The sequence below is a fragment of the Alexandromys fortis genome, unplaced genomic scaffold (assembly GCF_014885135.2).
Source record: "Alexandromys fortis isolate MF-2015 unplaced genomic scaffold, M_Fortis_MF-2015_v1.1 scaffold_281, whole genome shotgun sequence".
In the NCBI taxonomy this organism is placed as follows: Eukaryota; Metazoa; Chordata; class Mammalia; order Rodentia; family Cricetidae; genus Alexandromys; species Alexandromys fortis.
Genome location: NW_026068161.1, coordinates 1,000,216 through 1,024,220, shown reverse-complemented (window position 1 = coordinate 1,024,220; position 24,005 = coordinate 1,000,216). Strand labels below are relative to the sequence as shown.

Genomic DNA, 24,005 nt, shown 5'->3' with positions numbered 1-24,005 from the left:
ATGGAACACTATAAAAGGAAATTAATAGCTTAGATTTGGAAAATACAAGAGATTTAAAAAAGATGGAATCAATGTTACACAAAGAATCACTCGCTGTGTAAAACCTCTCTCCAGCTATGACATTTTGCTCACACTAGCTGTCTGGATGACAGCATTGCCTTTGTACCATAGACAGTAAACACCGGCCGCGTAGCTGGATTCCTAAAATCTTTGTCAACTCAGAAAGCTGCCTAACCATAGAAAATGGGCAGTTTTGATCTGAGTGGAAGATAAAAACGCAGATGTTACTGGGTTGAGATGATATGTTCTCCTCAATTTCTTCCCTACTTCCTTTCAGGGGGGAGGTGTAAAAAACGTACAGAGCTCGTGTGGTAACTCTACCATGGGATGAGATGGGAGAAACCTTTAATAGCTTAGCAAATCGTGGAATTCCATCCTTCCTTCCCATTTCCTTGAATGGAGACCTGTAAAAATGGTGATTTAGTTCCTCAGACTCCTAAAATTTATGGAATGATTGATTGATTGGTGATTGATTATTGGGAGTCAAACTCAGGGTTTTACATATGTTAACGCATAGCCCTCAACTAAGCCCCTAGAATTTTTTTTTTTTTGAATTTTAAAACATTTTGTGCCGGAAACATGCTATTCTGTATGAAGTTAATTATTTACCAATCATATCTTAATGAGTCGATGGTTTTATTGCAAGAGTTTGAAAGTCAGAGAGAAAGCCCTAAAGTGGACTAATCACATTCAGCTGACAAATGATTCAGGTTGGGAGAAGGCTTTGTCTCTAAATGTAGAATTTAATGATCTGCAAGGTCCCAGAGTCCAAGGCAACTAATGAACTAGCTTGACAATTATTAGTCTTCATATGCCATGGATCCTGTCCTATTATGTTGGATGTTTTGAGCAGTTGTTAGCTCGCTACTTTTTGAAGTGGAAATACAGAAAAACTTGAGCTGACCAGTATTCAAAGTCTTTCAACTGACTTTGAAAAGGGAATGAATGATGATGACAGGCAATTTAGAACTCCCTCCCAAATCAGAAGAAGAAAGCAAAGTGGAGAATGTGCCTGCCTTCCCTTGTCTTCACATCCTCCTCCGCATGGTCCACACTGATGTTGCTATGCACCCAGAACAGATCTTGCTGATAACATCTGGATCCATATATAGATGTCCCACCACCAGGGATGTGTGAACTGTTCTATAGACTGCACTTCGAAACTAGCAAGGACCATTGTTCTAAAAATTAAATATAACAGAATTTTATGATTAAAACGGGACTTGAGAAACTGTGTCAGTTCCCAGTTCCTCTCTTCCTCATATTGTCCTGGAGGGTCAATCACTGCTTTGCCTTGCAGACATTTGTATCAATAGAGAATTGGGGGAGGACCAGGTAGGGTGCGTTGTGTCTTTTTAACATCATCTCCTAACTGGGATTGTGCAAGACCTTTCCAAAATGTCATCCAGACTCACCCTCCCCGCATGCTGTTTTGTTTTCTAGATTATTCAGGACAGAATATTCAAGCACATATCACGAAACAGTTTAATATGGAACAAACATCCTGGAGGATTGTTCGTCCTACCGCAGTATTCCTCGTACCTGGGAGATTTCCCTTACTTCTATGCTAATTTAGGTAAGTGGAATGCTTGGGAGGAGGCTGCCTTTGCTACCCCGCAATGGTCATTCTTCCCAGCAGCCTGCGTTGGAGATTGTTGTCCTAACCCTTTTTACAGTGGAGACTTGCAGTCAAGATTTGTAAATACATCAGAGTATTGGGGGCAAAAAGTAAGCCTTCTTTCTCATCTTAACAGCTATGCTGGGCAAATATTTGGTAGTGTTACTTTTATTGAGAAATGTTCCTAAATTATAAATAATTTTTGAGCGTAACAACAGATTAAGTACAAACCTTAAGTGTGTGTGTGTGTGTGTGTGTGTGTGTGTGTGTGTGTAGGTAGGCATGTGTGAATGTAAGTATGCATGTGTGTATATAGGAATGCATGTTTGTATATAGGTATGCATCTGTGTATAAAGATATGCGTGTGTGTATAGGTTTGTGTGTGTGTATATAGGTGTGCAGGTGTGTAGATAGCTCCTTGATTTCTTTTCCCAATCTTGGTTCTTTTACTACATGTTTAGAAAAACCTGAATTAAGATAAAGAGAAAGAAGAAGTAACCAAGAATTTGTGAAAAGGGCAAATTTATTAATTCTTTCATGTTCCTCTCATATGCCGAGCTAAGGCAAGGCATATAGATGGTCGAAATAAAGATCACGTCAGATAGAATCTGTGCTCTCAGGCAGCTTTAATTGAATTTCAGTGGGACAAAGGATGTGAACACAGGGCCACCTCTGCAGAGGCTGGCGATGCTACCATAAGCATTGCCATAGTTGGCACCCCAGTTGTTCTCACGTTAGTGGCATCATTGGCACATTGGTGCAGGGTTGGTAGACTCTGGGAACCCTGGACAGTAAAGCATATTTCAAACTCATATGACGAGGACTCAAGAGGGTCCACTCCAGACTAATGTTCTCCAAAGCAACTTTTTTCCCTTTTAAAATTATACGTATTTAGCTTGGAAGCCGTGAGGGCTGGGTGCTGTTCTCTGACCCTTTCCTACATGCGTATCATTAAATGAAACACTGCTTGTCATACAAAACCCTCCAGTTACGGTTCAGACACATGCAAATGCAGTAGTGGGGAAAAAAAATGTGCTTCTGGAAATACCTAGTAGCAGGTAAATGACTAGAGCGAGGCGCATGGACAGACGGATATTGGGTACCTTAATACAAGGAAGATGACAAGCATCACCAAGAGAAGAGAAGAATGTCCAAAGAAGCTGGGGAGGGACACTGGGCAGTAGTTTCTAGAGGTCCCTAGGCTGGTAGTCATTACCTAGCGGCTTTCACTTTTCTCAGTTCTGACAGTACTATGCAAAATAAAGGACAGATGTGCCGGAGGGGACATTAGCTCCGGGAAGAATGGCAGGAGCCCCGAGATTTTTCTGAGTTTTGTGTCTCAGTGTGTCATTAGCTCTTCTCTTCATTCCCTTTCAGGTTTAAAGCCCCCCTCCAAATTCACTGCAGTCATCCATGCTGTGACACCCCTGGTCTCTCAGTCCCAGCCAGTGTTGAAGCTTCTCGTGGCTGCCGCCAAGTCCCAGTACTGTGCCCAGGTGAGTGCGCTTGTCCACTGCAGCGGACAGACCAGAACCTTGTTTCGGACCCGAACCATACTTGACTTTCCAGGACCCTTGCAGCAATCTAGCCAGTCACTCTAGGGATTGGCCAGGCCTTGATGCTCTCTTGCCAACAACTTAGAGACTCTCAAAAAGTGAACCCCGGCACAAGTACAGATTGCAGAACAACCATGATGTAAAGTGTACCCATACACACCACACACACACACACACATACACACAAATTTTCTAAAGAATATATAAGCCACATTACTTCTTTTTTTCTTGTTTTGTATGGATGTGTGTGTATGTGTGCATGTTTGGGGTTGGGGAGCTCTATATGTGTGTGCAGGTGCACATGTGTGTTTAGACCAGAGGTGAACCTAGGATGTTGTCCCTTAGGTACTGCCTACCCATTTTTTAAGACAGGGTCTCCCACTGGCTGGAAGCTCATTGATTAGGGCTAAGCCACCACTAGCAAGCTCCAGGGATCTGCTGTCTCTGCTGCCCCACCCAGCATGAGGATTACAAAAGCACACTACCATGCCTAGCTTTTCACATGGGTGTGGGGGGGGTCGATCTTAGGTTTTCCTGCTTGTATGTGGAGCGCTTTACTGACTGAGCCACCTCCCGTGCCCCTTTCTTCATTTATAAATATCCAAATGATAAAGTCATTCCAAAAAAAAAAAAAAAAACCCACGGGCAGGACACGGAACACTACATCTAATAACGGAAACAAATTTGCTAGTGTCAGGAGGTGTCAACTTTTGGAGAGAGCAGAGGATGACATCCATGGTAACAGTGTTTCCCAAATCAGTACCACTCCTGTAGTCTTGACACTGTTTAATTTTCTAACCTGTGATTGGTATAGACAAGATGGTTTACAAATGTGAAAAGAGTCAAATCGCAGTGAGGTGTTCATGTTTGAGCTCGCTGCCTTTCTTGGGAATCATAAAGTCATATGAAGCCAGCAACTGTTTGGAGAAATCCGAAGCAGGAACTCCTCGTGCCTCTGCCTCAGATCCTTTTATGTCGCCCACATTGCCTGGTGTAGAGCAAGTTCACAGCAGATGTTCAGATGTTTAGTAGACATTTTTATTTAACTTGATCACGGTTGCTATCGCACTCATCAACAGAAGATATCAGAAGTTAGGAAACACTTGATTAAGTTCCGGCAAACTTCAAGCTGCTGTGTGTGCGCGCGTGTGCGCACGCACATGTTTGTCTATATGTTTGCATGTATATCAGGGTTCACTCATGTGTTCAGGTGCATGTGTGCACATATGCATATGGAGGCTAGAGGATGACGTTGGGTGTCTTCCTCAATTGTTCTCCTTCATGTATGTTAAGGCAGAGTCTCTTTAACCCAGAGCTTACTGATTCAGCTGGGATCTTCAGCCTCCTAGGGGCTAGGGTTGGAGATGAACATTCACATGGGTCCTGGGCATCAAATATTTGTACAGCGAGCTCTTTCCCCACTGAGCCACCTCCCCAGCCCTTGAGATGATTTCTTTCTCCTTCAGTTCTATCCTAGTTCCTGGGAATAATTCTTTAGAATTCTTCTGCCCCTCTCTGGTTATTGAAGATTGCAGGTCTGAAGTGTGTATGGGTGTGGACTGACTTTGAAACGTAGTTTTACCAGGTCGTTTCTACAAGCAGAGCCCTTAGAAGAGGACCGGAGGAGTACCCATGCCAGCCATCTAATGATCCCTGTCCTTTTCAGATCATAGTTCTGTGGAATTGTGACAAGCCCCTACCTGCCAAACACCGCTGGCCTGCCACTGCTGTACCAGTCATCGTCATTGAAGGAGAAAGCAAGGTAGGCCTGGGAGGGGGTAACGTGAGGCCACCATGGAGACTTAGGTCTCCACAGATCATTGTCGATGCTGCTTCTAGAAGTCTCCACTTCCCCCTTAAGAGTTCTTGGGCCTGGATTATGTGTCCTAACACTGCACTCGCCTCCGAATGTCTTCAGCTTCATCAGCTTTGGACTCAGTAAAACCTGGGTTTGCATCAGACTCTGTGGCGGCTTTCTAACCTTAAGTTCGGGGAGGCTTTTTTTTTTTCTCACTCACGAAATGAGAATCACACTGCATACCACCTAGGGTTTCTGTGAGCGCTAAATGAATTCAGGGGAGTGGAATGAATTCAGCAGTGTTTCCATAAATGACGAGGGCGGAATAAGGCTGCTGCTACTCATGCACTTGCAAGGTTTGCAAGGTCCGTGTGGTTTGCTAACATGAACGCGTTAGGTCTTTCAGAATAGGGATTCTTCCTTACCCTTGTCTTCAGAAGGATGTTGCTCCTTATTTTCTCTTGATGCCTTCAGCCAAAGACTTTCCCTAGCTTGACCTCCCTGGCCTGTTACATCCATTACGGTACCCAGTCTACCCTTCTCAGAACTCAACAGCCTTCCTATCGCCCTGTGGCCTTTTAGGACTTGGTTTGCTAATGCTTTAAACCGGCATCTGATGCCATGTATCTGGCTACTGACAACCTTCTGACATTTTCTCTCTCCCTGCTTTCTTCTGAGGCCACTGGTTATAGTGATCTGGGTGGCTGTTTTGCACAGGTCCTGATCCGCTGTCTCAACTCCCACCTCTCTCAGCATCCCTACTTAGCTCTCCATCCCTCCATTCTGCTGCCTTCTTGAAATCTCACCTACTACTACCAGAGCTGGATTCACTCTCCCCCCAGGGGTTAAGTGGTGAGTTCTTCCCCAGTTGTGAAGAAATCAGTCACTACTAAGTAAAATTGAGGTTGGAGCAGCAGTGCCTTTTAAGAGATGCCTTTTGCCAATCCCAAGGAGACTGTCTTACACTAGGTAGCACACCCCAAGTCAGAAGAGCAAAATATCTATTTGTTAGGTCAAATCATTTGAAACTGGCTTCGTACCCTCCAAGTGACGATTCTATATGGTTCAAAATAATGCATTGAGAGTAGAGTGGCCCAGTGGAGAAAAAAAGAGTACATTACGTTACATATTCATTTCCCACGGAGACTATCCACTGTGTGTTGGGTACTATGTAATCCATGTAAAAGAAACAGGAGATATGACCATTGTACTTAGAGCATCCATAGGTCTGGTGTCTATCCATGTGGGTATTGGAGCTGAGTGATTAGCATATGATAAGAAAAGGTGACTGTGAGAACTGTCACAAGCCTCCTGGTCTCAGTCTTTTATGAATACATGTCACCATATACATGACTTCACAGAAGGGGCTGACACAAAAATGTCACCTGCCTGCGACATCTTATGTCCACCTCCTCAAGAGAATAGTGATTTAGAGGGATGGGTATGTTCCAGTTTTAACACCTGGAACCCTGCCTGATTTTCAACTTTGAGCTTTGGAATTCTTTGGTGTTCAGCCTCCACAGATGGCCATACTTCCTGCATTTCTTTGGGCTGTGTGGATAGGGTCTCATGTGCCTCTGGGCCATCCTGGAAGACAGGTAGCAACCACATTTTCACCCTCTGACTCACTAATTGAGACCTTTACTCTCAGCGGCGAGAAGAAATTCCCAGGAAAGCAGGGATGAAGGCGATAGTTCCTTTCTTGGGATAGCACCATGAGGAGATAGCACCTTTCATGGGATAGTACCACACTTCCCCGCCCATTTCTGTAATTCTGCTCCTGGTAATTTGTTCACCTTTCACCTCCACTTTGGCCACTAACTCCAGTGGGCTATGTGGTTAGGGTGCCTTTATCTTGACTGTCAGCACTATGGACGGTACAGTCTGTGGAAGGAAGGAAGGGTTCACATTTCAGCCTTGCTCTGGGCTGTATGGGTTAAAACACAGGCCCACTTTGAGGATTCAGTGAAATACGACGCATCAAGTACTTAACCTAGTGCCTCTTTAACATGCACCAATATTCCAACAAATAATAGCTATCATTCTGAGATGCATTGGCATATTTTGACTTAGGATACAGGTTCTAGAATCTGACTTATTTGGTTATGCGACCATAGAGGAGTATTTTAATCTCTATGCCTTAATGCATCCTCCAGTAAGTAGAAATAATCATAACACCCAGTTTAAGAGAAGTAAAAGAATCAGATGATGCTCTTCGTGCCAGGAATGGTAGGCACATACATCATAGGTTTCCCCCCAAATTTTGTGTACCATGTGTGTAATTATTTCTACAAATTCTTGTCTCTGTACTTACATGATAAACTTCATAAATCTTGGCCATTTCATTATCATGTTTATAACTTCTAAAAGAGTTGGCTGTTCACATGGTTAGCCAGTTCTCTGAACAAATAGGACAAACCCAGTTCATGCAGTATTGACCCTGTGGATGTCTGCCTTCCCCTTACGTTAGGTCATTCAAGAAGGTAACTGATCAATGTCTTGACAGTCTCTGATTTCTGCCCTAGCCACTACGGGCTCATAAACTATAGGTTTAGAAGAAGGAAGGAAGGAAGGAAGGAAGGAAGGAAGGAAGGAAGGAGGAAAGGAATGGAAGAAGTTAGAGAGAAGAAAGAAAGAAAGAAAGAAAGAAAGAAAGGAAGGAAGGAAGGAAGGAAGGAAGGAAGGAAGGAAGGAAGGAAGGAAGGAAGAAAGAAGGCAGGTAGGCAGATATTCTGTAAAGCCAGTAACTGAGCACTAGATCTCTCTTCTCCCTCTCTAGCCGGGACTTGAGAACTGATGTGCACCACATTGACGGCAGAGTTCTGTTGTGAATTGATAGGGCTTGTCTTTGCAGTTTTCCCCTGTAGGCTGAACACGGGAAAGGTCAGGGCATTGCTAAGCTGCCAGCTAATGGCTTCAGCGTTCCTCGGTGGACTTGTAAACAGCAGCAGGAGAATCGCTTCGGGCAGAGATTTCTGAGCTCTGTGTATATGGAGTTGCTGATCGCTTTGTGTTTTATTTTATTTTGAAAGATGAGAGAGAGATTTTTAAAAAGAAAAAGAAAGAAAGAAACCCTGACCCCGTTGACAGATGTAGGAGTCGTCCCTACAGCCACATACACTGTAGGTCCAGTGCTTGAGCTTTCAGATGGGTTAGCCTGGTGCTACCCATCCTTACGACTGAAAGGCCCTCCTGTAGCTCACAGGCAGGCATCTTGGATTTGAGATGAGTGGACAAGCTCAGCTTATCCGTGTAAGCAAAGCGTGGGATGCTTTGTGGATCTTGTACCTCCATGAACCTGTAAGGTGTCACCTTTTATCACCTTGGTCTCCAGTAAAACATGGCTACCCATCCTTTGCTACCCATGCCTTCAAAGTGAAATCAAGTATGTCTTGTTTCCCTGGTCTCTCTGTGTGAATTTGGAGCCTAACTTTCACAGGAATGTGGGGACGGGCATCTCACATTTATCCCTATGCCCACTTTTCAGTTCTTCCCAAACCTGAGGCTGTATTCTACCGTCTGGGAACAAACCCTCCATCCAGCTTAGGCGAAGTTCATGACCTTTCTGTTTCCCCCAATGAGATGGATTTGTTACAAAGATAGGACAAGATGATGGGTATGAATAGAGGGCCCCAAACATTCCCTGACATACACGAGCCAACCAAGTAGTGTGAGTCAGTGTGGTGCGTTCCTCACAGGAGGAAGCTATGTCCATGAGAGATGAGCTTCCCGTACCTTCATTTGTTTCACTTGCCTTCTTACCCCCATGACCACAGGTGGAAAATCATCTAAAATGTATTCTGTAACACGAATAATACAAACCCTAAGAGAGAGAGAGATTGGGGTTCAAACCAAAAACTAGAGAAGCAAAGCAGCAAAGAGAAGTCTGAGTGATCCAAGGCTGGGCGGTCGCAGACTAAGCAGTCTTCACGACTCTCTCCTCCCATTTTATATTCCCTCTAGAGCTGGGATTAAAGGCATGGGAGTCACCACCACCCGGATTTGTTTCTGTATTGATCTTGTATATCCCAGGGTGGCCTTGAGCTCACAGATACCCGTCTGACTCTGTCTCCCAAATCCTGGGAATAAAGGTGTGTGTCTCCATTGCTTGACCTCTAGTGGCTTTTGCTTTGCCTCTAGTCTTCAGGCAAGATGTATTTACTAAAGTACAAATAATATGCCATTATAGTATTCATGTGCCACCCTTATAACTTCCATAACTTTGCACCACACATGCTAACTTTTAAAAATTTAAATCATTTTTTTTTTCTCTCTCTCTCTCTCCCTCTCTCTCTTTTGGTTTTTCAAGACAGAATTTCTCTGTGTAGCTTTGGAACCTATCCTGGAATTAGCTCTTGAACTCACAGAGATCCACCTGCCTGCCTCTGCCTCTGCCTCCTGAGTTCTGGGATTAAAGGCATGCACCACCCCCGCCTGGCTATTTCTCATTCATAATGCCTTCCACTGGCATAGCAAAAATAAATGTGTGCTTGCATTCTTTATGATTTGTGCTAAAATAGGTATAAAGTCAGTACTGTAAATGTTTGCACATCTACAGTGGTCTGACCTCCCAGGGATGTGTAACCAGGATGGAATCATGTCTTGTCCTTTGTTGCTCTTGGGATACTGGTCATCTTTGGGGGCCCCTTGTGCTTGCTGAACCCCTGTCTCTACTGCCCTATTTCTGTCGCTGCCTGGCAGATTCCCACCCAGTCAGTCCTGCTAAAATCATTCACCCCGTGAAGCCTTTACCTGCTCATCAAGGCAGCTGTCTGTGCTGCCCTCGTGTCTGGCACTTTTCCTTGTGGGTGAAAGCCGGTTATCTCGCCCTCCGTTTCTACAGACTGTGAGTTCCTGAGGGTAGACCATGAATCACATTTGTTTTGGTCCTTGCTGTGACCGGTGTGGTACCTGTAGGTGTTCAATAATCACTGTCCAGATTAATCTTTGCTGGTGGGAGATGGGAGACTTCCACTGTGGCAGATGGCATGGTCGTGGAGCCAACTTCAGGATGATATGGCTGGTGGGATATTCCTGACGGTACGACTCCAACCAGCACTTCTCCTGGTCCCTAACCTCTCTCCCCACCTCTCTTACTTTCCAGGTTATGAGCAGCCGGTTCCTGCCCTATGAAAACATCATCACAGACGCTGTGCTCAGCCTTGATGAGGACACTGTGCTCTCGACGACCGAGGTAAGAGCAGTACCTTGGGGGCAGGAAGGGCCTCTCCAGGTAGGGACTGTCAATCCCGAGATGCCAGCTCCGCTCACCCCCATGCCTTGGTGGGCATTAAAAACCATTTTCCAAAACTTCCTAAAAAATTGGTTTTAATTAACCCAGTTCCTGTTAGCACCTTGCCACCACCTGGCACCCTGATGAGGGCACTTTCTCCTTTGTTTTCTCTTTTAATTAGGTCCTCACTGGCATGGCTGTTCCTCTCCCCTCCCGTCTTCCATCTCCTTTTGTTTTAAGTATTATCGCTGTGTGCAGGTGTATAGGACCCATGGGATGGAAGAGCTGGTTAGCACCATCCTGAAACCCTGTGGTCCGCAGCCAAATGTCCCCACCCTTCCCCAGTGACAGTGATGGCTGTGCCCAGTAGGCGGTCCCTGTATGGCACACTTCTGGGTTCTAAAGGTCATTTTTCCATCTTCTCTAGTATGTTCCTTGCCCCCCCCATGCATGCATGTGCATACACGCACGTGCACGCACGCATACTCACACACACACACACACACACACACACACCCATTCACAGAGAGAGAGAAGAGGGGAGGGGAGGGAGGGAGGAGGGAAGGAATAGGCAGTTTCATTTGAAGGCTGAGATAGAGACCTTGTCTCTTTTGAATGTTCAAGTATTTGGGCCAAAAAAAAAAAATAAAAGATTGCACAGAGAAGTTATATGGAGAGAGACAAAGGAGAGGGAAGATAGATGGCAGAAATCTCTGTGACTGGAATGGGTATTGATCTCTGAAGCTTTAAGCCATATATGAGATCAAAGATAGCTATATGAAAATATAGACAATCAGGATCACATTATTAGTGGTGGTTAAAGGCACAGAGGCTTAGCTAACACATCTTTCATTTCATTTTTTTTATTTTATAATTATTTTTCTTTTATTTTAGTAATTTGCACTTACCAGTATGTACTGTCTTGGACCCCAGTCTGGTTCTAGTAGGCACACTTGCTACAGCAAGAGGCTGATAACAGGCTTGGTCATAGGCGGACTACCTCAGTGTCTTCCTTGAGATTCCACAGCTGTTTCTAGATGTTACCAGAGTTGATCAGTCATTGCTTTCAAAGCTGCCTAAATACCCCAGGACAAGATGTTCTAGGTCTCACCTGGAGCAGACATGTCTGCTTAGCCTGGGTTCTATAAGTACTTGTTCAATAATTGGATGCTGAGGGTGAGCACCGTGCCAATTAGAGGCTGATTACCCATCCTCTGTGTCGCACGTCTTTTGGCAAGAGGATGGGCTACTGGACTGAAGATGGGACAAGCAGTCAAAGGGATGGCAATGGAGTGTGAGCTTTGAGACACTCCAGCCTGCATTTTTCTGCAGCTTACTGCAAAGGGAAGCTGGCATCCCAAGAGCACACTCATTCACCGAGTATTTCCTGAGAGATTTCTTTCTTCGGGTCTCTAAGCCAGGGTTATATCATCCCAGCTTGTATCTATCAAAGTCCTGGCAGCAAACAGAATTCAACTCAGATGACTCAAAGGAAAGCACTTTCAATTACTTCAGGAGGTGTGGGTGGGATGGCTGGACCCCATAAAGGATGGGAAAACACCTGGTCATGGCAGAAAGCTTTCTTACTTCATTCCTGGAAGAGCACGGGAAGGATAGGAATGCCCAGCCCGTGAGAGAGGGAGCTCTGCTGAGGAGGTCGTCCTCCCAGACTGTGTTCGTGGAGATGTGGTTATTGTCACATCATTCCAAAAGACCTTGCCTTCTCCTTTGTCCCTTTGTTTGTTTTTGTAATTTTGCTGGTGGCTACCATTGGTTTGGCCTTGCCACTCTCTAGCCAGCAAAGGAGAGCAGGTTGTACCATTCTGGGTGTGCTGGTTGGCATATCGTGGCTACAACAAAGTACTGGGGCCATACCACTTAAAGGAAAAAAGATTTATCTGGCTCAGGGTTTCAGAGGCTTTCACTGTGTCATGGCAGGAAAGATGTGGCAGATCAAAGATCACGTGGCAGCCACGGAGCTGGGAGGGACAGAGGATCTCTGAACCAGCTGGCTTCCTCTCCTCCCTCGGCTTCCACCCTATCCCAGTTCGTTGGCTCTCACATCCCACATGCACACCAAGCCTTCCCTGCTTCTCGTTAGTCCTCTCTGAAAACACTCTCTAGCAGTGTGTTCTACTAATTTCCTGGGCACCTCTAAGTCCAGTCACGATGATGGTCAAGGTTAGCCATTACACTAGTATTCCATCATCCCAGGGCAAGAATGGGCACAGGCTTTCAGAGGGCAGACCCAGGACAAGAAATACATCCCCATGGCGGAGCGAGTAGTTAAAACATCCACAGAACACACCTCGGACATCTTCTGATGACCTGGAGTCTGATTCATTTCACATCTTTCCCAGAGCACAAGGCAATTGATCTCACACCAGACTTTGTTTTTCCGTGACCCAAGCTGGTGTAACTTTCTACCACTGTGATGCATCTTTGTGCTGGAGAATTTCCTTTCAAAGGATAGCAGTTCCCACCACTCAGTGCATGCTGGGAGGAACATGTGTTCTGTGTGAAGTAATTAGAAGTCAACGTGGGTTGAAAATGATATGTAAATTTAAGAAGCAGTCTGGCTTGCTCTTGCTTGCTGATCAGTGAAGTGGTTGTATTGCCTAAAATGGTTGTGGGCAGAATTTCCCTAGTCTCTTTTTTTAGGTGAATAGATGTTGGTTCCATTGGATTCTCTCTCTCTCTCTCTCTTTCTCTCTGCTCAAGAGTTCTCAGCTTGTCTAAATGTCTCACTGAAGCACTAAGGATAGATTTTTTAACTGCACTCTTTAAAGGGCATTAGATATAGTTGGTTCGTCATTATTTACATTTATATGAGCTGCTGCAAAACCTCAAAAGAAAACAGGTGCTGATTTCTTAAGAGAAGGGGTCTAGCGTTGACCTTTGCCTTCTTTGATGTGTTAATGGTTTGAATGAAAGCAGTGTTATCAGAAGAATCACAGTTTTATCTGAACTTACTTTTGAGTTCCTTTGAAACAACTTGAAACAGCCCCGAGAGAGTAAGAAATTCATGCAACAAAAACACCCCATTGTGTTCTACACTGATTGCCAACACATGTGTCTCTTTATCAAAGAATAATAGGAAACCCCAAAGAGTGCTGACAGTCAGGTAGATTCTTTATCAGGAGGCTGCAGAATATACTATCCCATCAGTTGGCAACATTAGTTTTGAGCGCTGGGGATGGTGTAGGTTATCGTGACCTGATCTCAGGTTGCTGGCAAGTGCTTTCTATCCCCAGATGTCTTAACCTTCACAATAATGTTTTGAGATGCCTGTTCTATCACTCACTTCCCTCCCAGGTTTGGTTTGGGGCAAAGGCCATGTTAAGTCTATATATTTGTTTATTTACTCATCTATCTATCTATCTATCTATCTATCTATCTATCTATCTATCTATCTATCTATTGTCTGTTTCTCTCTCTCCCTCCCTCCCTTTCTCCCTCCCCTACCTATCTATCTATTTGGTTTTCTGAGACAGGGTTTCTCTATGTAGCCCTGGCAGCAGCCCTGGAACTCACTATGTAGACCAGGCTGGCCTCGAAATCAAAGAGATACCTACCTTTGCCTCCCAAGGGCTGGGAATAAAGGCATGTGCCAACACTGCCCAGCCAGTAAAGGTTTTTTTCTTTAGTTTAGTTTTGTGTGTGTGTGTGTGTGTGTGTGTGTGTGTGTGTGTGTGGAATTAGTTTATGTGATCATGGGGTGGCACTCTCTGTGTGTGAGCCAGGGTCGCAGGAAAGTTAGTATTGTGGTCCCAGTAGGAAAATGATGGCCTGAGAACCAGAATAGACAATGGTTACGTCACAGTCCAAAGGCAGTAGAAGCCCTTTGTGCAGAAGCTGCGGGGTGGGGGAGACCACAGGGCAGCTGAGATGGCTAAGTAAATCAGAGCTCTTGCCGTGCAAGCCTAAACACCTGTGCTTAAAACCTGGGACCCACCCTAAAAAGCCAGATGTGGTGCACATCTGTAATGCCAGCACTCCTACAGCATGATGGTACATAGACAGAAGAGTCAACCTGAAGCTTGCAGACCAGCTAGATTGGGGTTCACACAGTGGCAGAAACAAGAGACCCTTCCTCAGTGAGGTAGAGGGGAGGGTCAACCCCTGAAAATTCTCTGAGCTCCACACACGTGTGCATGTTTTAAGTTGCGCTTCCCCATCTCTGGCAACCATCGTCTTCCGCGTCAGTGATTTCCCTCAGTCAGGACGTCTCATATTTGTGGAAATGTATCCTGCATGGCCATGGCCCTTTTAGCTGGATTTCTTTTACAGAGTGTAATGTATCTGAGTTCCAGTCACGTTGTTTTAATGTCACCAGGACCCCACTCTGGCTGGCTGCTTCAAGGCCCCCCAGTCCCTTATGTCCATGGGAAGCATTAGATGAGATGCAAAGTATTATGTAAAGAGAAGCAGAGATTATTGTAGGATAGCATGAGACATTCTCAAGGCTGAGTGGAAAAGGCCTAAAGACACATTGTAACTCAGACTGTCTTTACAACAACCCTGTGAAGTAGATTCTTAGATATTCTTCAGTTCATCAAAGGTTAAACTAAGATAACCTGTTCCCCCTTTTGCTCAATAGTTTCATGGTGACTACCATGCTGGTTTTACCTAGTATCCTGCGTCTTCAGACCTGACGTGCCTGCTGTATGCCCTTCGTGATGTCTTCTCTAAGTGCCTGTTGAAAGTTACGCTCGTTGCAAAAACTTTTCCATAATGAAAATGCTCCAATTTTAGTCACTTGGGCTTTGCTATGCGCTAGTTACGATGCGTGCTGTATTTCAGTCCCTGGATGCTCAGAGGGAATCTGTTCTCATTTACAAAACAGATGCCGCTGTGCTTCCTGTGAATCAATGGTCACGTGTGCCTTTGGGGTGGGGGAAAGGAAAGCCACCACTTCTTGGTTTTTCTTAGCATGAACATACTAGGATTTCTATAGGACAAGTCAGTAATCTCCCCACCCCCGTACTAATTTTAAGTTTCTTTCATAGGACATTAAAAAAAAAACATGTATAATTACAGGGCAAAATGTCAAGCAGTCAGTTTAATTTGCTGATGAATTTGGGGAATTAATGTTTTGAAACAGCAGTGGGATTTCGCATTATGACTTAGCAGGGGGAGGTAATGTTTTGTTGACATTTGTTCGTGGTGCTGATTGCTTGCTTGGCTTTGACTTTGCCTCGCAGGTGGATTTTGCCTTCACCGTGTGGCAGAGCTTTCCCGAGAGGATTGTGGGGTATCCTGCACGCAGCCATTTCTGGGATAACTCTAAGGAGCGGTGGGGATACACATCCAAGTGGACGAACGACTACTCCATGGTGTTGACAGGAGCTGCTATCTACCACAAGTGAGGAGCCAAGGGTTCTCATGGAAACGCATTGTGTTCGATTCTGACAACTGCGTTAATAGGAACTTAGGCCAAATTTTGTTAATGACTTTAATGGAAATTAGCCAGTGTCCATTCTTGATTTTTGTTGAAGTAGCAAATGTGTGCTATGAAGCTTCTTGACTTACTGTATCTCTAGACGTTAAGGCAGAGTGGTAAAGATACACTCAGAGCTAGGTTGGGTAGCTGGATATTAAGAGTGGATACCTAAGCATCCTGTTCTACGTGATTTTGGTTCTCTGTTGAGTAAATTAGAAAAATTCCCTAACATTCGTAATCTGAAGAGCAGAGAAACATAGATACTATGGGGAAATGTGGGACAGCAAGAAAAAAACACTGATGAAGAGTCAAGTAGCAGGAGTGACAGAGATGGGGCATGTTGGAAAGTGGTCGAGATGATCTCCATCACAGAGATGGGGCAGGATGGAGAATGGTCAGGATGATTTTCATCACAGAGATGGGAGGTTCCCAGAAACAAGCAGAAGCAAGAGAAAGTTAACCAAGGCTGTGGTAGCATTGAGAATAGCAAGAATTGACACCCAGAGCAAACAGTGGAGAAACATGGAGAAGAGGGGTGTGATTGGTGACCATGGTGCAGCAGGTGAGCAGGTCCAGAAGTTGATGTTCCCTCTAGTGGGTAGGTCGGTGCATGACCTTGAACAGAGCAGACTTCAGGGCTATGTCCCTAGTATCCACTCTGGATACTGTAATGAGAATAGGCAGTAAGAATGTGAAAAAGGGAGGAAGACCTTTTAGGAAGAAGATATATATATATATATAGTGATTTATATAGAGATTTATATGGAGCCAGGGACTGAACAATGCTATAAATAGTGACCACACAGTAGGGATATTTTGAAGCTGATTCAGCATAGTGACCTAATCAGACTGTAATGACCACCAAATTTTCCAACTTGAGATCCAAAAGGATAGAGCGCCATCAACAGAGAGAATCCTACAGGTGGAGTAACTCTCTTTAAATGGAAATCTTGCCCCGGGTATGCCACAACACCCAAAAGCTATGTTGAAAAAGTTATAGGCAGAGATATAAAATGGGTAATATTTAAATTTGGTCCATAAAACCAGTAGGGAAGGTCAACTTGCCAGATGAGTGAATTTAAAATTAGCATCTCCACTTTCCCACTGAATCATTAATGGAAATCCTCCATATTTTATCCTAATGAGGAAAATGCACCAACCCTACCTTAGATTTTAAAATAGAGAATCGAGGCTCTTCTCATTTCAGAGATAAGTCTGAAAATGCCCAAGTATAAACATTGGGCTGAGTACATCTTGATCTCAGGGCTTCCCTTCCTCTTGCCACCTTTAAATAAATGAATCTGATTCATTCAAGCACTCTGTTCTCTTTGTAAGTAAATGATTTTGCCATCAGTATTAGTCGCTTTTCTCATGGCAAAACACCCAGCAAAAGCCACCTGACAAAGCAAATTTGTGTTGGCTCACAGTTTGAGAATAGTGCATCATGGTGAGGGAGGTCCTGGCGGCAGGAATGGGAGGTGTCTCTGGTTAGGAGGCAGAGAGAGATGAACGCTGGTGCTCAATGCACGTTCTTATCTTTGTTCAGTCTTGGTCCCTAGCCCATGGATAGTGCTGTCCACATTCAGGGGGCGTCTCCCCCCCCGTTTTCAACCTTTCTGGAAATATTCTTGTAGACACATCCCCAGCGGTGTGTTTCCATGGTGATTCGTAATGGCACCAAGCTGGCCCCGAGGATGGTCATCTCCGTTGTCATCACAGCGTGGTAGCGTTCAGTTTCTCTCTCCAGCTGGCCACGCCTCATAACTAGGTTTTGATTGGCAAGCAAGATCTGTGCCCCTATTGATCTCTGTGCCTTGGTTCCTCATCTGTAAAATATGGATAATAATATAATAACATCTGCCTCATAGATTTCCTATTTAGGTTAGATGAGGCATTTCTGGTTAAAGGCCTGAGAATATGATTTGGCCTGTAGTGAGTGCTGGGGAAGGGATAGCATTCAGCAGCATGCTCAGGGTTTCAGAGAGTGACAATGTGTATAGTCTACCTGTCTTCATGTAATGCTGTCCCCCCTAAACGGCTTTCCCTTGTCGTTTACAGATATTATCACTACCTGTACACCCATTACCTGCCAGCCAGCCTGAAGAACATGGTAGACCAACTGGCCAATTGTGAGGACATTCTCATGAATTTCCTGGTGTCTGCTGTGACAAAATTGCCTCCAATCAAAGTGACCCAGAAGAAGCAGTATAAGGAGACAATGATGGGACAGGTAAGACCAAAGAACTTTCTTCCCAAGGCCACACAACTGTGTATTCCTCCACTCTATCTAGCAGGGTCATAAGGGAACACAAAAATAAGCCGCATCTGAAAGCCCTGAAGGAAGGAGTGAGTGACACTTGGATAATTAAGAATATAAAGCTCTTAAGCAGCCCGCAGTGTGACATGACAGTGACATTGTCTTAGAGTTTGTCTAGTCCCTTTGGGCTATTATAACAGAAACTACATAGAGTTGAGGCTTAAGTTACAAACATGTATTTCTCATACCTGCGAGACCCGGGAATTCCAAAATTGAGGTGTCAGCAATCCTAATACCCCTAGGGAAGCCACATTGAGATTTATAGGTGACTGTCTGCTTGTCGTGTCCCCGTGTGGTAGAAGGCTCTCTGGTGTCAACCCATTCTTGAGGATTCTGCCTTCTTGAACCAGACTCCTCCAGATGCCCCCCCCCCCACTTACCTGATCCTTACATACAGGATCAGACACCAGTGTTTTCCGGGAAGACATAACATTCAGTCCGCAGAAGAGTTAAGGGTCTCCAGTGAATTTATGTCAGTTTACTGCAGATGCCTGCAGTATAGCAAGCAACCCTCTTAACAGTCTTCGGTGATTGGTCTTCAGTTGAGCAAATATCATAGTGAAATTCTAGAAGTCACTCTGTCAATTTTTAGTTCTAGAACTAGCACATGTAAGCTCTGGGCAAATCACCTTCTGAAATTCTCATGGCTCATCTTTAAAGTAAAATGGTAAAATCCTTTTCATGAAATTGATGCAGTTGTTAAAGACAGCCCAATGTCTTCTTGGGTCATAAACTTTCATGATAAAGATACCTTAATGGAAAAATCACCCAAGTCCCCCCATTTACAGGCAGAAAAACTGGGACTAGACAATTGAACTTCTTGCTCCAAGTACCCCAAGGCATTGAGACCTGAGAATGGAATCCTAGTCTCTTACCCTCTTCTGTTTTCCAGTACCCCAGTTGCAAGCGTCAGGCCTTCTCTGGCAGAGCCAATACTGCATTAATAAATGATACGTAGCTGGGGCTGGCACGCAGGTGGTAGAGTGCCTACTTAGCCTAAGGAGGCCGAGTTCCGTGCCCGACACCATATAAACTGGATATGGCAGTCCATGCTTAGAATCCCCGCACTTGGAAGGTGGGGACATGATCGGAAGTGATTCTTGACTACAGAGTGGATGTGAGCTACAAAGCAAAACCCTGCCTCTAAATAAATAAATAAAATAAATAGATAAGTAAGTAAGTACAGAGGTGGGGGTAGAGTAGGTTAAGGTAATTCCCACCAAGGCTGCAGACCTGAGTTCCCTCCGTGTACCTACATGATGGGAGGAAAACAACCAACTCCCACAGCGTCCTTCTGACCTCTATATATGCGTGCTGTGGCAAGTACATGCTCCAGGGCTCCATCCCATGCCACATACACACACATAAGTAAATAAACAAACAGATGTGATTTTTAAAAATAAATGGAAAGCTGAAATCCAGCTATTACTTCTACCCAGGGTAAATCATGGTGTACCACGCATGATTAAAATGAATTCTCAATGTGAATGTCATGGGGCATAAGTGGCTCCTGCCTGTTAGCTCAACGGTAGACGGAGACAGAAGTTCTAGGACATGAGGGTTCTAGACCAGCCCCAGCTACAGAGCGCTCAAAGCTCAGAATAGTATATCTTCAAAAAATAAACAAAACAAAACAAATGCCACCACCGCCAAAATCGAGAGCATGATTGTGTCAATTCAGTGGCTCGAGGTTTGTAATGGGTGCTGGCTTTAAATCTCAATTTTGCAAAGGGAACTTTAGCAAGCTTTTATGGCAGGCACCCTTCTTGTCTGGGTTTTTCCTTATTCAATAAGTGTAGCAAGAGAAAAAAAAAAACAATATTAGCAGGATTTTCAGTTATATTGGTGTCCCTAAGTGTTTCCTGAGAACACACACGTCCAGACAGTATTAGAAGTCCTGATTTTGGAGAAATACCCATTCTTTCTGAGCAGAGACTACTAGGAAAGATCTGCCCTCCTTTAACTACTGAAATAACAGGCAGGGGCATTTGCAAGAATTTCCAATCGTTAAGACCAAAACACTTCGAATCCAAGCAGCTAGCATTGCCGACTGCATACCCAGATGTTTCGTCGCAGAACACACCAGCCCACAGAGTCGTAACTTTCTCTTCAGACTGTTTGCTCCGAGACAGCTTGAGACTCCTCTGAAGCTGTGCACTCTCCCAAGGTGGACTGCCGCTAGCGTGTGCCATCTTAGCGGTGGCTTCTGTGACCTTGCCATACATTTGCCTGGTTGCACTTAATGCGCATGTCCAGTAACATATTTTAGAGACGGTTCCGTGTACCCAGGTAGTATAGTGTATTCGAGCCCTTCTTTCTGTCATGCTCATTATTTTATTAATGTTTGTGTCCTTGGAAAAAATGAGTATTGTGTTTAAGCTGATGCTGTTATTAGATTGGAAACGTTTTTTGTTTGTTTGCTTTGCTTTGTTTTTAGTATTTGTTGGTTACATTGGAATCAATCCAAATGAACCCAAGTTCTTGACAGTTTTTCCATTTGCATATGTGCACATCTGCCGGACTTGGGACTGGCCCTTTGGAGTGAGCGGACCAATCCGAAAGGGCCACAAGTGCCATTAACTTTAGAACAGTGATGCTCAGCCTTCCTGATGCTGCGACCCGTTAATACAATTCCTCGGGTTGTGGTGACCCACAGCCAGAAAGTTATTTGTTCCGGCTTTATAACTGTAATTTGCTACTATTAGGAATCATTATGTAAATCTCTGTGTTTTCCAATGATCTTAGGCAGCCCCTGTGAAGGGGTCATTCGACATCCCCCCAAAGGGACTGCAACACACATGTAGGGAGCTCCTGCCTTGAAGACTGTCTCCTCTATCGGGAACTCAGTCAGCTTTCTTAATTCTTTGCCTTTCTGGGACTGGTGAAGGTGATTTCTCCCAGCATAGATGCTAGAAACCAGAACCTTCCTTCTGCCTCCGTCTAGACTCCAGCAGATAACTGCAACTTCCTCGGACCGGCTGTGACTTGGGGAGCCCCTCCACCTCATTGCTGGGAGGCTCCGAAGTGCTTCCTGGAAACACTTCACAAACCGTGTTTTCATACTCCGCTGCTCAGAGCTAACTTGACATTTGTATTTATCACGTTGTTTTCAAGCATGTTGATACTTGTGATTCTAAAGTGACTCTGAGTGCTTCTTTCTCTAGAAGGCACTTTTCAGTAAAGTGTGTTTCTAAATACACATGCACGCGTGCACACACACGTATTAAACAGTTGCTTATTTATGTTTATGGTATGTGTGTATGTATGTGTTTTATCCCATAATTGAACAACTTTTTTTCTTTGTTCACAAAACATACTTGTAAAATAAAATCTTTAGTTGTTCTCTTTTAAATTTTCAGCACATCCTTTGGGATTTTCTCTTAGTATCAATCATTTATGTGGTCTAAATATTTGTGACCAGCTTTAGGGGCAACATAATTAAAAAAGATGGTAGCCATTTTATTTTTAACTTCAATAACTTTTTTCTGAGTGAGCACCTGATGTTTAAAACAATAATCTTAGGGGTTTAGTAGCATTGAAAAGACAGACAATTGTTAAGTTATGAACAGAATTTTAGGATTTTTATGTTCAGTCATGCTTTGTAGGCATAGACTGTGTGTCATTGGATCTGAGACCCTCTCATACCTCAGGGGTCATCTCAGTAGAGAAGTCTATAAGGGAGCGTGGGTTCTTGTATGCCGTACAGCACTAGCCCAAGTCCAGTGTAAGAGCTTCATTTTGTTCTTCAATTAGACCTAGGTCTTCTTAACAAGCCGTTCGAGGGGAATTTAGTAAAGGCGGAAGGTTAGGTGCATAGGAGTGAACCCAGAGTGGGAGTTCTATCAAGTCTTGTCTCCACATCAACCATGTTAACAACAGGACTTATAGGGCTGGAGAGATGTCTCCGCTGTTGAGACTGCTGCTTCCCTTGCACAGGACCAGAGATTAGTTCCGGAATCTATGTCAAATGACTTAGATAGAGCCTTGTGTCACTCCATCTCCATAGCATCTCATGCTGTCTTCTGGCACCCGCACACATACACACACACACACACACCCATACTCATACACATAGTCTCACACACGCAAACAAAAATAAATTTGTAGTTAAGGAAGTTTCATGGAAGGATTTAGAAAACTATCTTAGAAGCAGTGAGTTCATTGTGAGCCCAACCATCCAGCTCCAGAGACCAAAAGGAATGTGCTGTGTAGTGACCATAGTAGTTGAGGGTCCGTTGGTAAAGATCCATCATTCTTTTACATGGGCATTAGTCGGCTCAGAAAGCTTCAGAGGATTAGGTATGTTTGGACACTGGTGGACACATCTCAAGACCACTTCAGTCAGAGGTAAGTCAGTGTGCCTGAACTGTGCCTTCTGCCGGCCCTGCAGATGGACAAGCGTGGCAGCCAGGCCCCACATTCTGCTGCTGGCCTGTACGGAGATCCTGCACCGCACTGTGTCCTCTCTCACTGGCTCCCTTGTTTGTCTCCCTCTCCACAGACTTCCCGGGCTTCCCGCTGGGCTGACCCTGACCACTTTGCCCAGCGACAGAGCTGCATGAACACGTTTGCCAGCTGGTTTGGCTACATGCCGCTGATCCACTCTCAGATGAGGCTAGACCCAGTCCTCTTTAAAGACCAGGTCTCCATTCTGAGGAAGAAATACAGAGACATTGAACGGCTTTGAGAAAATCCCACTGCGTGGGGGAGGGGAAGAAGATGGGACTGAGTCCAGCTGCTCTCTCTTCCCAGTGCAGATTCGTTCATCGAGGGAGCCAGACTGTGCCAAGTATCAAAAAAAAAAAAAAAAAAAAAAAAAAAAAAACAAACCTTAGATGAACACAATGACAAGAGTAGCAAAGGCCAGTCAGCTGGAATCCTGGCTCCTGGGACTGCACCAGACTGCTCCATTCACCTCACTGGCTTCTGTGTCCCACGACTAGGTTGTGTACAGTTTAATTATGGAACATTAAATAATTATTTTTGAAATGATTGCTATGCAGGTTTAAACTTTTTTAATGATCAAAACTATTAAAAACCAGAGTTCTTTCTTTAATCAAAATTGTGTTGGTTGTGAATGTTTCCAAGCTGCTGCTCCCTTCGCTCTGGACATCCTTTGCCCCGGGTCCCCCAGGCTTTCGTGCAGTGACAGACACACAGATGTCATGGGAGCACAATCAGTTTATTGGTCATAGTGTCAGCAGAGAACTGGGCATACACTAAGATGGGGTCATAGTCTAATTTTACCAGTGCAAATTGTATGCTCAGATCCCCCTTGGTCTCTTAAAATATTGCTGCATGAGAGAAAGTATTGACTCCAGGTAGGCAGTCCTAACTAAAAGCTTTTTGTCAGAGATGCTATAAAGTATCATAATCTTTTTACGTGTGTGTGGGGATTAGTATCGAGCAAAGCCTAGTAGATTTCAGAATTGCACAAGGCACCAAGCAACCCACCAGCATGTTGGTGATGGAAATAGTTCTCCCACAGCTGAAACCCAATACTTCGTAATGGTTGACATGTTTGTTCAACCACTCACCCAGATATCAGATGATCTGGGGAACCCTATGCTTTAGAGGCCCGGGGGCGGGGGATGAGTTCATATTATTTATAAGACAAGCAAACGGTTTAATGTTTGTGAAAAAGTCAAGTTGCAAAATCTTCTGTTGAGAAAAAAGTGATTGTGTGTAGCTCCACATCATCTAACAGGAGGATGCTGGGAAGTCACTGAGGGTGTGCCTTGCCATGGAACTCTTATCCCGGTTTCGGTTAAGCATTGTTTTAAGCAAAAATTTGGCAATCAAATTAATCAGAAACAAATGTGTGAAGAAGACTTCTTTGGGTTATGAATCATGGAAGGAAATTTAGTTGTGCTTCATGTTAAAAAAAAATACTTTGACCCCCCCCACAAAGGCGGTTTTCAGTTTGTGATGCTGGAGCATTAAGAACACACACACATACAATGCCAAGAAGCAGCTCCCC

At 44.4% G+C, this 24,005-nt stretch overlaps 1 protein-coding gene across 1 annotated transcript in view; it reads left to right on the top strand.

The window, feature by feature from the left end:
* Ext1 (exostosin glycosyltransferase 1) overlaps positions 1-22,854 on the top strand; it is a 273,670-nt gene extending 250,816 nt beyond the window's left edge. Inside the window, exons 5-11 of the mRNA XM_050127792.1 lie at positions 1,504-1,636; positions 3,056-3,174; positions 4,901-4,996; positions 10,137-10,226; positions 15,470-15,630; positions 17,767-17,938; positions 22,527-22,854. Coding sequence (XP_049983749.1) covers positions 1,504-1,636; positions 3,056-3,174; positions 4,901-4,996; positions 10,137-10,226; positions 15,470-15,630; positions 17,767-17,938; positions 22,527-22,712 — 957 coding nt within the window. The 3' untranslated portion in view covers positions 22,713-22,854. The remainder of the gene's footprint in view (positions 1-1,503; positions 1,637-3,055; positions 3,175-4,900; positions 4,997-10,136; positions 10,227-15,469; positions 15,631-17,766; positions 17,939-22,526) is intronic.
* Positions 22,855-24,005: the final 1,151 nt, after the last annotated feature.